Source organism: Primulina huaijiensis, chromosome 14 (genome assembly GCF_012295235.1).
Source record: "Primulina huaijiensis isolate GDHJ02 chromosome 14, ASM1229523v2, whole genome shotgun sequence".
NCBI lineage: Eukaryota > Viridiplantae > Streptophyta > Magnoliopsida > Lamiales > Gesneriaceae > Primulina > Primulina huaijiensis.
In genome coordinates this window covers 5,436,336-5,451,074 of record NC_133319.1, presented here as the reverse complement: position 1 = coordinate 5,451,074, position 14,739 = coordinate 5,436,336, and the positions used below count along the sequence as shown (strand labels likewise).

The 14,739-nt window shown below is 37.0% G+C and overlaps 1 protein-coding gene and 1 pseudogene across 2 annotated transcripts; both read left to right on the top strand.

Annotated features, from left to right (window-relative positions):
- The first annotated feature begins 534 nt into the window (after positions 1–534).
- Positions 535–4,280, top strand: LOC140957245 (receptor protein kinase TMK1-like). Of its 2 annotated transcripts, none has more exons than XM_073414392.1 (3): positions 535–798; positions 970–3,414; positions 3,570–4,280. In XM_073414392.1, exons 2-3 carry the CDS (start codon positions 1,011–1,013, stop codon positions 4,073–4,075), a joined length of 2,910 nt encoding a protein of 969 aa, XP_073270493.1. In that variant the 5' UTR covers positions 535–798; positions 970–1,010; the 3' UTR covers positions 4,076–4,280. The 2 variants fall into 2 exon arrangements, with proteins under 2 accessions (XP_073270493.1, XP_073270494.1); XM_073414393.1 differs by having other exon boundaries at positions 535–908.
- LOC140957214 (pentatricopeptide repeat-containing protein At1g05750, chloroplastic-like) lies at positions 4,102–7,146 on the top strand (annotated as a pseudogene).
- The last annotated feature ends 7,593 nt before the right edge of the window (positions 7,147–14,739 follow it).

Genomic DNA, 14,739 nt, shown 5'->3' with positions numbered 1-14,739 from the left:
TAAAGGAAATTAGAAAAGTCAACATTTTAATTTTAAGAAATTAAGAATAGCAATTAAAAAATAGAATGAGAAGAAAAGGAGACAAAGTCATAAAACACAGGTATAATTACACTTATTTTGTTCATTTAATTTTCTTTTTGAGAGAATTTGATTATTTATTTTAAAGATTATTTGTGTTTTATTGCAAAAGCAGAAAGCAACATGGATTCTGCTCCCTTAATTATCGCCGATCGAATTGGTAAATTTATTAATGAGACCAAAAAAATTATTGTCCTATTAAAAAAGAAAAATCTCCATAAAATATATGGATAATATAATTTGTTATTTCATCGTTTACATCATTCTCTTGGCTGAACAAGAATTTTTAATCTTGGTTGATTATTAATATTATATTTATGAATATTTCTTTTAATAAAAGTGGTACGAGATTATCGGTAAAAAAAAAAAAGTCAAAGTGCTGATGTCAAAAATATTATTTTGTCCATTTTTACAGTTCTAGAACTCATATTCAAACGTGTCTTCAGTCGGTGAAACACGTCGTGGTAATCTTCATCATTCGTCTGTTTCTCTCGTGTCATCAAAAAGTAAAGGCAGTGTGAGAAAGATTACAGGGAAGAAGAAGAAGAACAAATTACAAATTGCCAAAAAGAAAAATTAATGAAATATAAAAACAAATAAAGGAGACACTCAACAGAAGCAGAGAGAAAAAGAGTGTGTGGTAGTCACCAAAGATTTGTACTTTTGTGAGATAGAGGCTTGGATCTAATTGCAGAGGAATGAAAATCCCAAAGGAAAATGGTGAAAATTCTCCACAATTCTCTCTTTCAATCTTCTACCTTGCTTGGTGAAAAAAACCACTAATCACTCACCTTTAGGTGATTCTTGCATTTGCATGTACACGGGACAAGGTTTGTTATTTGTTTTTTTTTTTTCCCCAGAATCTCTGAGCACATTTTTCTCTATTTGTAGATATCGGATTGTGTGCATTGTGATGTAATCATGCATGGAAAATGGAAGTTGCTCCTAGAAAACTAATGCACGTTGTTAGGGTTCTTTTCATTTGCATTTTGGGAGTTGTTAATGGTGTTACCGACCAAAATGACTTCAAGATTTTGGATGATTTCAGAAATGGGTTAGAAAATCCAGAGCTTTTGAAATGGCCTGATGGGGGAATCGACCCTTGTGGCCCTCCTTCTTGGCCACATGTGTTCTGTTCTAATGGCAGAATCACTCAAATCCAGGTTCAGGGCCTTGGATTAAAGGGCCCTTTGCCACAGAATTTTAATCAATTAGACATGCTGATGAATGTTGGCCTCCAGAGAAACAACTTTAATGGAAAGCTGCCATCTTTCAGTGGATTATCCAATTTACAATTCGTATACCTGGATTTTAATGAATTCGACACAATCCCTGCTGATTTTTTTCAAGGTCTTAGTAGTATTCGCGTTTTGGCAATTGATGATAATCCCTTTAATCGGAGTTCGGGGTGGAGTATACCCAGTGAGCTAGCGGAGTGTTCCCAGTTGGCTAATTTTTCTTGCTCGAGTTGCAACATTGTCGGACCAGTGCCGGCGTTTTTCGGGAAGTTTCCGTCTCTCACTTCGTTAAGATTGTCGGGTAACAGGCTCACCGGTGTTTTACCCAGCAGCTTTCGTGACTCCATGGTGCAGGTTTTGTGGTTGAATAATCAAGATGGGGGTGGTATTAGTGGTCCTATTGATGTAGTTGGAACCATGGTTGGGTTAACTCTGCTATGGCTCCATGGTAATCAATTTACGGGTTCGATTCCAGACAACATTGGAGATTTAACTTCATTAAGACAGCTTAACCTCAATGGGAATCGGCTCGTTGGCCTGATTCCTCAAAGCTTGGCAAGTATGAACCTTCAAGTATTGGATTTGAACAATAACATGTTCATGGGTCCAATACCAAAGTTTAAATCTGTAAATGTTTCTTATGAGTCAAATTCATTTTGCCAATCTGATCCTGGTGAGCCATGTGCTCCTGAAGTTAGTGCTCTTCTAGATTTTCTTCAAGATTTGAATTACCCGGAAAGACTTGCTTCTGAATGGGTTGGTAATGACCCGTGTAGAGGGCCTTGGTGGGGGATAAGTTGTGAATCTACAAACGATGTTTCAGTAATAAATTTGAAAAATTTTGGGCTTAATGGCACCCTTAGTCCTTCACTTGCGAACTTACAATCGCTAGTTGAAATTCATTTAGAAGGCAACAATCTACATGGCACCATTCCTACAAATCTTACTTTTTTGAGATCGTTGAGATTATTGAATATACGAGGGAACAGTTTTGAGCCACCATTGCCAAGATTCCGTGATGATGTGAATGTCGTAACTGATGGTCATCCGAAATTGGCAGGTAATGGACCTAAACAATCCCCCTCACCGGATACTGCACCTCCAATGCCGCCTTCTCCAAATGACAGCCCTGAATCACCACCTAGAAATCCTTCCATATATCTTCATCCGAAGCCAGATGGTAGAGGTACAAGGGCTAATGCATCTACTGCTGTTACAGAGAAGTCAAAACCGCAAAATAGGACCAAATCTCGAGTTTTGGTCATAGTGGCTGCAGCTGCAGGTTCTACAATTTTTATATTTCTCGCAGTTCTATCGTCTGTCTACTTCCTGTGTTGCCAAAAAAAGATTATAAAACATCATGGCGGTGAAGTGATCCATCCAAAAGATTCATCAGATCCCAGTAATATGTTAAAAATCGCAGTAGTGGATAGCTCAGCCTCGTATACTCGAACTGGTGGCAGTGCCGAGAGTGGGACCATTGATAGGTTGGATAATACTCAGGTTCTTGAGGCAGGGAACCTGGTAATATCTTTTCAGGTTCTACGCAAAGTGACCAACAATTTTGCGTCAGAAAACGAGCTGGGACGGGGAGGTTTTGGAGCAGTTTACAAGGGTGAACTTGAAGACGGAACAAAATTAGCTGTTAAAAGAATGGAGGCAGTGGCAGTCAGTAACAAAGCATTGAATGAATTTCAAGTTGAAATTGCTGTGCTTTCTAATGTTCGCCACCGTCACTTGGTATCCCTTTTAGGGTACTCGGCTGAAGGACACGAGAGGCTTCTGGTTTATGAATATATGTCTCAAGGGGCTCTGAGCGGACATCTTTTCCGTTGGAAGAGTCTAAGTTTACAGCCTTTATCTTGGGCAAGAAGGCTCATTATTGCTCTTGATGTAGCAAGAGGAGTCGAATATCTCCATTCTTTGGCGCACCAAAGCTTTATACACCGTGATTTGAAATCCTCAAACATTCTTCTTGATGATGATTTTCGGGCTAAAGTGTCTGATTTTGGATTGGTAAAGTTGGCTCCCGATAGAGAGAGATCTGTTGCTACTAGACTAGCTGGAACTTTTGGATATCTTGCACCCGAATATGCTGGTAAGAATATTTTCATTAAATGAATAAATGAGCTCAACCTTCATACGCCCTTCATATCACTTGCATATTTTCTGGTTCAATGAGAATACTGGTTCATCTATGTTTAATATGTGCTCTTTTTGTTTTCTGTCGATTAATCTTTTGATTTTTGTCAGTGACGGGAAAGATAACCACCAAAGTCGATATCTTCAGCTTCGGAGTGGTACTAATGGAGCTCTTGACAGGATTAGTGGCACTTGATGAAAATCGTCCAGAGGAAAACAGATACTTGGCTGAGTGGTTTTGGCAGATTAAATCTAACAAAGATACGCTTATCGCCTCGATTGACCCTTCTCTTGATGCAAAAGAAGAAATTTATGATAGCATTTACATTATAGCTGAATTGGCAGGACATTGCACCGCACGGGAGGCAAACCATCGTCCCGACATGGGACACATCGTGAATGTGCTAGCTCAGTTGGTGGAGAAATGGAAACCATACGAAGATATGGATCAGTGTTCTGGCATTGACATGACATTGCCTCTTCCACAGATGTTGAAGGGCAGGCAGGAAGCCGATATCCAAGATTTTAGTGGCACTTGTAGCCAGGACAGCAAAGGAAGCATACCTGCTAAGCCATCGGGTTTTGCTGACTCATTCACCTCTGCTGATGCTCGGTGAGATGTATTTATTTTCACTGGTTGTACATGTCTTTATCGGTTGGTGGCGAGAGAACCTAATGGGCAATCACTACAGATAGGCAAACAAAGTTTCGAATTTTATGTATAATATTATACGTATTGTGTAAGTTTTTTTGTTTTCACGAAGTCTTGCTATGTGAATCTATTCATACCTTGTAATTTTAGGTTGTGTTTGAATTCAAATATATTTTTATTGGTCGGAGAAATAAGACCATAAACTTCAAAAATATACTTTACATGTTCGTATAATATTTTATATTAATTATAATGGAATTCAAGTTCAACAAATAATGATATCATTTGGAATTCATTATATTTTGTATTATTAATGTATAAATTACATTAGTAAGCTTTTAGAATTTATTTATTATAGTTTTATTGTCTACAATGAAATAATATAAAATTATAATCGAAATTCATAGATTTCAAATTCATTTCACTAAATAAACCTTTAAATTACCACTTGTAAAGTGTATAAGAGTTGCAAATGCAAGTTCAATTCCAGCAGTTAACCATTAAGATGTGAGTGTAGGTGGATGTAGTCTGACTAGGCATGTAAACAAATCGAACCGAAATGAATCGAATATGACGAAAATTTGAAAGTTAGAATTCGGATCGAATGTGTTCAATTCGAGTTCGAGCTCGATTCGAAGTTCGAAAGTTTTAAAACATTTTGCTTAAATTCGGTTCAAATTAAAGCTAGAGTTCGGTTTGAAAAAATCGAACATGTTCATGAACTATATGAATTATTGCTAGAAAATAAGTACTCGAAATGGTCAAAATTTATTTATTTAATATATAATTATATTTTATTAATAACATACAAAAGCTCACGAAAAACTCGCGAACTATCAAACAAAATAATATAGGCTCGAGTTCAACTCGAAAAAGTTCGAACATGTTCGAGTTCGGATAGAATTCAATAAGCTCAAATAATAATCAAATATATCTCGAGCAGTCTAAAAACTCACAAACATGCTCGATTTGTTTACACATCTAAATATGACAAATTAGGCATTCCAATTAAGATGAAACTCCACTTGCTACATATTCTGTTACTGATTGAAAATATAAATACAAATTGGTCATTACTACTTAAATCAAAGAGGAGTGAATAAAATTTAAGAATCAACATTATTCAAATAAATCTATATTATATTATTAAGTTTGAGATACTTAGAGTAAATAATTTTTGGTGTCATGGTCTTTTTTAATATATATATATATAAAGTGCTAAAATTTTGATGTAAGTTATTGTAGCTCAGTGGATATAATTTTTTTTAATAAGTTGAATATTTTATTCTTATTTGGATCTTTTTATTTTTATTTTTTTTCTATTTATTTTTTATTTCATATTTCAATTATTTTTTCTATTTGATTTTTTTAATTTATATTTCAAAACAGTATTGTAGTCTCACACTATTTTTTTTAATTATATTTTGATTTTTATTTAAATATAAATCAAATAAATTATAAAAAAATATTGATAATTAAAACGATGGAACCTAGAAAACAAAGAAGCCAGCCGTTTTGAAAGAATGAGCCTTCTTCCCGCCTCCCCAATTCCTATCAACCCTTCACGGCCGCACAGCCTCCTCCTCCAAAACTCCACCACTTGGCCCACGACAACCATGAAAACGCTTCTCTAGACGCCACCACGGCCTCCTGGACCTTGTCTATCGCCTAATATTGCAAAGACGGTCGTGTATCTAAAGCAGCTTCAGAATTCAAACGCATGTGATTATCGAGTGTCGAGCCTAACCACATCATTTTCGTAACTCTGCTCTCTGGGTGTGCCGATTTTCCATTCCAGGGCTTATACCTCGGGCCTAACGTTCAGGGGTATTGTCGAAAACTCGGGTTGGATGTTGACGATGTGATGGTGGGAACTGCTTTAATTGGCATGTATTCAAAGTTTGGTGAACTGGGAATCTGCAGAATGGTTTTTGATCACTTGGTTATCAAGAATTAGGTGACTTCGAATACTCTAATGGTTACATGAGAAATGGTGACTTTCAGAAGGCAAACAATTTGTTTGATGAAATGCCTGACAGAGATGCTGTGTCTTAAGACTGTATTGATTATGGGTTTGTGAAGAAGGGAAAGTTCGCAGAAGCTCTTGAGTATTTTCAAGAGATGCAGATGTTTGGTGTGGCACTTGACTTTGTAACAATTGTCTCAGTGCTATCTGCAGTTTCTAACTTGGGAACACTTGGTTTCGGGCTATTGTTACATCAGGTTTGTATTGATGAATGATTTAAGTGATAATATTCAGGTGAATAATTCTTTAATAGGCATGTATCGTAGGTGCGGATTTGTTGAGTTAGCTCGTCAGGTGTTTCACAACATGGCTAAACGAAGCTTAGTATCATGGAACTCAATAATTGTTGGCCTGGCTGTTAATACGCATGCAGAGTCAGCTTTGAAATATTTCAAAAACATGCAAATTGATGGGTTTTGAACCCGATGGCGTGAGCTTTACTGGAGCTCTTACAGCTTGTAGCCATGCCAGTTTAATAAGTGAGGGGCTTGAGTTATTCGATAAAATGATAACTCCTTAAAATCACTCAAAACTGTTGAACATTATGGATGCATAGTCGACCTTTATACTCGTTCTGGGAGATTGAAAGAACACTTCATTGGTGATCCGGAAGAAGCCAATGAAGCCAAATAAGGTCATGCTCGGTTCACTGTTGGCCGTGCGTAGAGCTGTGAGTAATTGGACTTGGCAGAAAGCTTGATGAAGCATATCTATGATCTGGATCCAAGAGGGGATCCAAATTATGTTATGCTTTCGAACATCTATGCAGCGACTGGAAGTCGGTATGGTGCGAGTGAAGTGTGAAAGAAAATGAAGTCCTTCGGGATTCAAAAGAAACCCGGAATCAGCTCGATCGAGGTTAATGGCATAATTTATGAATTTGTGGCGGGTGATAAATCTCATGCTGATGCAGATAATATCTATGCAGTGCTGGAACGGTTTGTCGTATGAGCTAACATTATCTGAGCATATTGTAGAAGTTAACTTGGAATTACATGAACTTGATTTAACTTTTGTTGCAAAAGATAGAATCTTGAGAAGTCTACTAATACAAGGTAAATTTCCGCTCACACAGATTCCTAATCAGCATTTGATTTCCATAGATCTAAAGAAACCAATGTTTAAAATGCATACATAAAGATTTATAATTTTCAGAGCAAAAAAGGGAGACCAGCATAAATCTTTCAACAATATAATGCCAAAATATCATGGAGTTTTTCGGGGCTTCTTTGGGTCTTGACCATTATGGTGCAATGGGTCGGGTCCCCCTGGAACCTTCCTCAGATCCCAATCCTCGGGTATCTCATTATTTGCACTACTGCTTCCAGGTACATGCACACCACTGGTCTTAAAACTCGTCTCTTTCATCTCCAAGAAAGCCTGTAAACGAGGTTGCAAAATATATAATTACACTAGAAGTCAGTGATTTTCACAGCTTCAGTGAAGTCAGAAGTGTATCTCACAATTTTCTGGGAACTAGCGGGTGCGTTAAGGGTGTTCACCACATTCAACGAAAAAATAGAAATTTTTTTTCTATAAATATTCCAAAAGTTCAAATTCGCCTTCGCTCCAGCCAAATCCAAGAGTCGATCCGTGGTGCAACAATACATGTTGTTTTGGCAAAACTTGGATTGTTTGAAATAATCAATAGTCATGTAAGTTGAAATTTATTTTTAAATGTTTTGGGGTTATATTGATCAGCTGGCTAGGTGAGCAAATCATCTAAGGGATGCATGCATGAATAAATAGCTAGAAACCTTGCGATGCATCAAAAGTGAGCCTTCTCTTGCGCAACACTCTGCAGACATACGTAGATTGATCAGAACCAGTAACATGCAGAGCAAGCTGGAGTACTTCAATCTTGTGAACTCCATTGTAGCGAATAGACATAAAAAGTTTTACTATTTTAAGGCTTGTTCGATGATATTACTGACATCGTGGAGGCATGCAAGTGCGTATTTATATAGAAAAATTGTGGGTTGTCCAGAATGATTGCTCATGCAGCCATTTTCTTTATTCGAATGACATGACAATCTACTTAAAATGCCATAAATTAAAAGAGAGAGCAAAAGGAACAAAACCATGCAGGATATTGAAGATCTTTTCCATACTGGAGTTGTGCGTGTTCTCGACGGCGCCGTTCCAGATGATTGTGACTGTATGACATCATTCTAAGTTATCATGTAGAAAATATCACACTGGATATGCTTGCAAAAGAAAAAGTAATGCCAAAACTCGAAATGGAGAAGGAGCTCGATGCTTGTGCTTTAAAAGCTCGAGTTCGTGTGATTAAAAATGGCTACTGATTATTTTTTCCAAATTGAATTCAAATAGTACATAACTCTAGTTCAACTCGATTCAATTCCAATTATACTACATTGTGTATGTACATACCTCCTTTTTTGTGGAAAGGATGGATTGATGCATCGCCCGCATCCGCGCTACTTCACATGTAGCCGTATAGGTATAAAAATCGATTCTAAAAGAAATCAACATTGATCAAATGTGATCTTAGAGTTTTTGGAATTTAGAATAATGCTTCTTTTTTTTTTTTCTTTTTTTTTTTTTTAAAGTTCAAGCTTGAGTATTCTTTTAGTTGGTTTATGGGTTATCATTGATGTAGAAAGATAGAAAGAATGATATTTGAGTCACACAGATATTATAGTAAAATATAAACAATCGAACATATAATTGATATATGACGACGTGACATTTGTGTTATTAAAAAACTAAAATTATTTAACAACTAAGAAACTATTCATTTTGAATTACTTCTACCTGATAAATTTTTTTCTCAATAATATTCTTATAATTATGTGGTCAGTAAATGAATAGATAATAATACCAATCAAAAGCTTTCAAACCGATTCATAAAACATTGAATTAGGTTGGAATTCAACAATAATTAACTTGAATTCAAATAGCGATCACGAGATGATTCGACTTATCTTAATTCAGTCTCTTATATTTAATTACACAATGCATGAAAATGGCAAATGAAGTCTTATTTGTAATCAGGGATACTAGGGGAACGTAAAAAATTAATTCTATGGAATAAAAATTTAAGGAATATAGATTTTAATATGGTATTGATAATATAATTCTAAGTGTTACATATCGACTCCATTATTTTCTATTATTATTATTATTTTTTCTAATAAACTTTTTCTACTTTATTTTTGATTTTTTTCTTACTTTTATTAGATAAATTCATACCAAATTGATCACAAAATTTACCTAGTTGTTTTTTCTGAAGCAAATTCTGTCTTTTAATTTGATTATTTAATTTTAATTCATTACAGAGAGCTAAATCTTCTTGAATGCAAATACTTATTAATTTACCATAAGTATAATTATTATAAGAAATATTTATATCATCTTTTCTTAATACTTTTCTAATTCTTTCTGCAAAGAGAAAGGATAAATCATCTATAAATTTGGCTTTCTAAAGACTATTATTACAGTCTGATATCTCATATATTCTGGATAAAAAGGTATCTTTTTACCATCTAAAATCAGTAAGAGTTTTGCATTTTAGATTACTTAATAAAGTACGAATTTGTTCACTATTATCAGTGAATTTTCCAGTAAAATGTTCAATCATAGTCATTATTAATGAATTGACTGCATTTTCCATCTGATTATGATCTTCAATTTTTATTGAATTTAAGATCTCATCTTTATGATAGTAATGTAAATAATTATCTCACCAATCTTTAAGTTGACCAGTAAATCCTGTTATAATCATTCTAGCAATATTCTTATCAGTATTACCTGAAGTTTTACACACATTACTATACATAAGTATTCTGCGAGAAGTATTATAAATTTGCTTATCACTAAAACCATCAATATTTCATTCATAAATACTTTTCCCATTATAACTATTAGAAAATATATATTCTTGTTCTTCTAAAAGGACATCCACGGGAGTTGGTCTATCATAATAATATTTAGATTGGGTAGGTTTATTTGCCCATTTAATTTTATTAATTTCTTCATCAGAAATATTATTATTATCAAACTCTTCATTAAGAGTATTTAAATTTAGATTTTTAAATTTTTCTTCTAATAATTTTTCTAAATCAGAAATAGAAGACTTAAATTTAAAATCTTTTATTTTTGGAGGGGATTTAATAGAAGAACTTGCAATAGAAACAATATTAGTTTCTTCTTTAGTTTGTATATGAACATCTGGTTTAATTTGATTTATAGCTAAAATAAATTTATCAATACGATCTTTTAAGAGAAACTATTTCTTCTCCTATTATTGTAAGATATAAATTTGTATAATTTTATTTTTCAATTATCTGATTAATATGTTTAACAGTTATTTGTAACATGTCATTATCAAATAATTTTGAAAAAGCATTAAAATTTAAAATTTTATTATTTTTTTCTATTAGAAAAGGTTGTTGAGGAGGATAAACTGATTTTTGAATCAATCCAGAAGAAAGTTTATAATTTCGTTCAAGAACTGAAATATAGTCTATAATAAATGTTTTAAAAAACCAATGAACAAAATATATTAATTTATTCTGATTTTCACAGTATTTATAAAATTATGTGATTATATATTCAAATTTTTCTTCAGAGAAACTTTTAAAATACCATTCTCTGAAAGATTCCCATTTGTGTTGATAAAATTCTGCATTGATATTCGCTCTAGCACGAGATCATTTAGTAAAATCAATTTTAAAGGTTTTATCCATTAAATACTAAAATTCATTTCTGAAACTGTATCTGTTTCTCTAACTTTTTGAAAATTACCTTTATGAACAATATTGTTTTGATTTATAATTAAATCATATACTATATCTTGTACAGAAAATTCTTTTTCTCGTATCTGAGAAGTTGAAGCTCTAGAATTCTGTGGAATATCCACCATATAATCTAAAGGTGAAATAAAAGAATGACTAGATCTTAATCTAGCATAAACAGAAGAGGATAATAATCTTCTTTGTTCATTATTAAACTGTATTCGAACAGATCCTTCATTATTTTGAATAACTTGCTATAAATCTCTATTTATTATAGGATTTCTAGGAACAACTTGCTCAATTATCCAAAATTCGGGAAATTCTATTTCTTCCCATTTTATAGATCTACGAGTTGTAATATTAGATATATTAAAATTAGTTTCTATAAGAATAGTTTCATTTAATTTTTTATCTATTCTTTTATACATAGAATTCAATGTGAATAATGGTTTATAATAAATATGATAATAGATACATATTACTTCTGTTCCAGTAGTATAATTATTACCATGAGTTTTAACATTTAATGTTAAAGAATCTATAATATTTATATCAGACAGAGATAAAGATAAATAAGGATAAACATCAAAATATACTGGACCATGAGCCAGAATAGATTGAATTATTCTCATAAGAGATTGTTTCCAATTTAAATTTCTTCCATCTCTTAAAGCTGCTATAAAGCTTTCTGGTAAACCTTCTAAAGTTAAGGGTCTAAAAACAATTTTTATTAAACCTATATGAATAAATCTATAATTTTTCATATAAGGCATAATATCTTTATTATTTAACAATCTAATGATCATTTCTTCATTATGAAGAGGTACTGATGATTATGTAATTTTAACTACCTGTTTGAAACCAATTTTTTCAAAGGTTCCTAACTTATAGATCATTTTAGATTCTATCTTAAGAATAGTCCATTTATTTAATAAATCTAAATTTTCAGATAAATCATATTCTTCATTTAAACTGTTTTTAACAGTTTCTTTCATACTGAAAATATTCATTGAATAAAAGTGTTAAATCATCAACCAAAACTGTTACATGGCTATGATATCATCTGAAGCTTGGAATACAAATTGAATCTGATACGGAGCGTTGTTTTACCAAAATTTTCCTTAGTTGCTTTCGCACACATGGAGGTTATTGGTTTCCAGTCTATATATCATATTCAAAGAATTGAACTAATAAAATGAAGTATTTAACTTCTAGAATAAAAATAAATATAAGGTTTNGACGCAGGTTTGAAATTGTCCTGAGCCTGAAATCACAAATAAGACCGTTAGAAGGGGGCCAGGAGGGTGTCCTGGCGTAGCCCCTCCGACGCTCAAGTCAGAGACTGAGGATATATGGGGGAGCAGCTAAGGGTGCTGCTGAAAACAATATAGTGAATGAATAATCATACGCTCAAACCTGGTATTTATAGGAGAATACCTGGGCTGCTCATGGGCCCTTCACCTGTGGGCCGTAGAGATGGGCCGGCAGTTTGGGCCTGATCTTCATGGGCTCATCCATGGGGTATCACCAGTCTCCCCCTCCCGAGTCGAACTTAATCGTAGGTTCAAAGTTCGATTAATTGTGTTGTCCTTAGTTTATCGGCGATGAGGACATACCGTGCCAGATAAATTAATTTTGTTTGTCGTTAACGCACAATGTTTGTCGCAGCGAAAATTACGGGGATCGACCTGTCCGGTCAGGTCGTGGGGATCGACCTGCCCGGTCAGGTCGTGGGGGTTTGGGGGCAACGCCCCCAAAAGCTCTCCAGAAATAATCAATCGCAAGGGTGAGGACGTGCACTTTCTTTCTGCCGTTCGTCAGTCTAAAATCAAATCGCAATCTCCTCCTGAATGGTAAGATTTGGTCTGAGCTCCCCTAAAAATAGAGGTCCTCCCCTACTTCAATTTCACTTCTCCTCTCCGTAATTTTCTCTCCAATTTCATTTAACATCTCTCCCCCGCCCACGCCTCACTCGAGCCGTCGCCCGCGCCTCGCCCAGCCACCATCTCGCGCCGCCCCGCTCTCGCCCGAGCGCCTCGCCTCGCCTCGCCCCTGTCTCGCGCTGCGCCTCGCCCCTGCCAGAGCGCACCCTCGCCCCTGCCATCAGCTCGCCCAGCCGCGCGGCCCCCCTGCCACGAGCTCGCCCTGCCCCGAGCTCGCCCCTGCCATCAGGTCGCTCGGCCGCGCAGTCGCCCTGCCCCGAGCTCGCCCCTGCCATCCGCTCGCCCGGCCGCGCGCACGCCCTGCCCCGAGCTCGCCTGCCACGCCCTGACAGCCACGCTCGCCCGGCGCGCACACAAACGCCCAGCGCTCGCCCAGCCGCGCAGACCCCTTGCCACGAGCTCGCCCAGCGCTCGCCTCGGTCGTGCGCACGCCCTGCCACCAGCCTCGATAGCGCCCATCGCCTGCCGAGCACTCGCCCGAGTGCCGCACAGGCAGCTCGCCCCACGCCGTGCTAGCACGCTCGCCTATCGCCTGCCGAGCACTGGCCCAGCGCGCTCGGCTCTTGCTGCTCGCCCCTCATCCTCTCGCCACGCTCGCCCCACGCCGCGCTAGCACGCTCGCCCAAGCGCGCCACGCCCTCCCAAGCGCCCCTCCATCTCCTGCTCGTCCGGCGCACCACACCACGCCCGCCCAAGCACACGCCATCTCCTGCTCGCCCGGCGCACCACGCCCTCTCCTGCCCCCTGCCACGCTCGCCCCCGAGCACCCAGCAGCATGCCTCAGTGCCTTGCCAGCCCACCGAGCGCACGCTCACCCACGAGCCCCCAGCCAGCACACCTTTCTGCCCTGCTTTACTTTCCGTAAGATTATGCGACTTTTGCAATGTTTACACTTGGTTATTTCATTTCGCGCACTTTTGGCATGTATGAAACTCGTTTTATGCAACCTTGAGTATTTTGCATTTGAATTTGCTGCTTCTCACGAATTTATCTTTGATATTATTAAACCACAAGGGCTAATAAAATATCCAACTCTCCTTCTCTTCTAGTAGGCATACCTTAAGCAAGCAAGTACAAATTCGACGCCCTCACCCTCTAGCTCCTCGGCTAGGCGATGTTCTAATAGGAAAATAAAAATTCAACGCCTCCACCCTTTAACTCCTCTGCTAGGTGACACTTTAGCAGGAAAATAAAAATTCAACACCTCCACCTTCTAACTCCTCTGCTAGGTGACACCTTAGCAGGAAAATAAAATTTCAACACATCCACCCTTAAACTCCTCTGCTAGGTGACACCTTAGCAGGAAAGTAAAAATTACACACCCCATCCTCCAACTCCTCTGCTAGGCGATGTCTTAGCAGGAAAATAAAAATTCAACCCCTCCCCCCTCTAACTCCTCTACTAGGCGATGCCTTAGTAGGAAAATATCATTTTTCTCCTGCACGCTGCTCCTCTACTAGGTGATGCCTTAGTAGGAAAATGAAATTTTTCTCATGCACTCTGCTCCTCTACTAGGCGATGCCTTAGTAGGAAAATGAAATTTTTCTCCTGCCCTCTGCTCCTCTACTAGGCCATAAATGAAATTTTTCTCCTGCCCTCTGCTCCTCTACTAGGCAGAGCCTTAGTAGGAAAATAAGATTCAACACCTCCACCCTCTAACTCCTCTGCTAGGTGACACCTTAGCAGGAAATTAAAAATTCCACACCCCATCCTCTAACTCCTCTGCTAGGTGATGCCTTAGCAGGAAAATAAAAGTCCAACCCCTCCACCCTCTAACTCCTCTACTAGGCGATGCCTTAGTAGGAAAATTTAATTTTTCTCCTGCACGCTGCTCCTCTACTAGGCGATGCCTTAGTAGGAAAATGAAATTTTTCTCCTGCCCTCTGCTCCTCTACTAGGC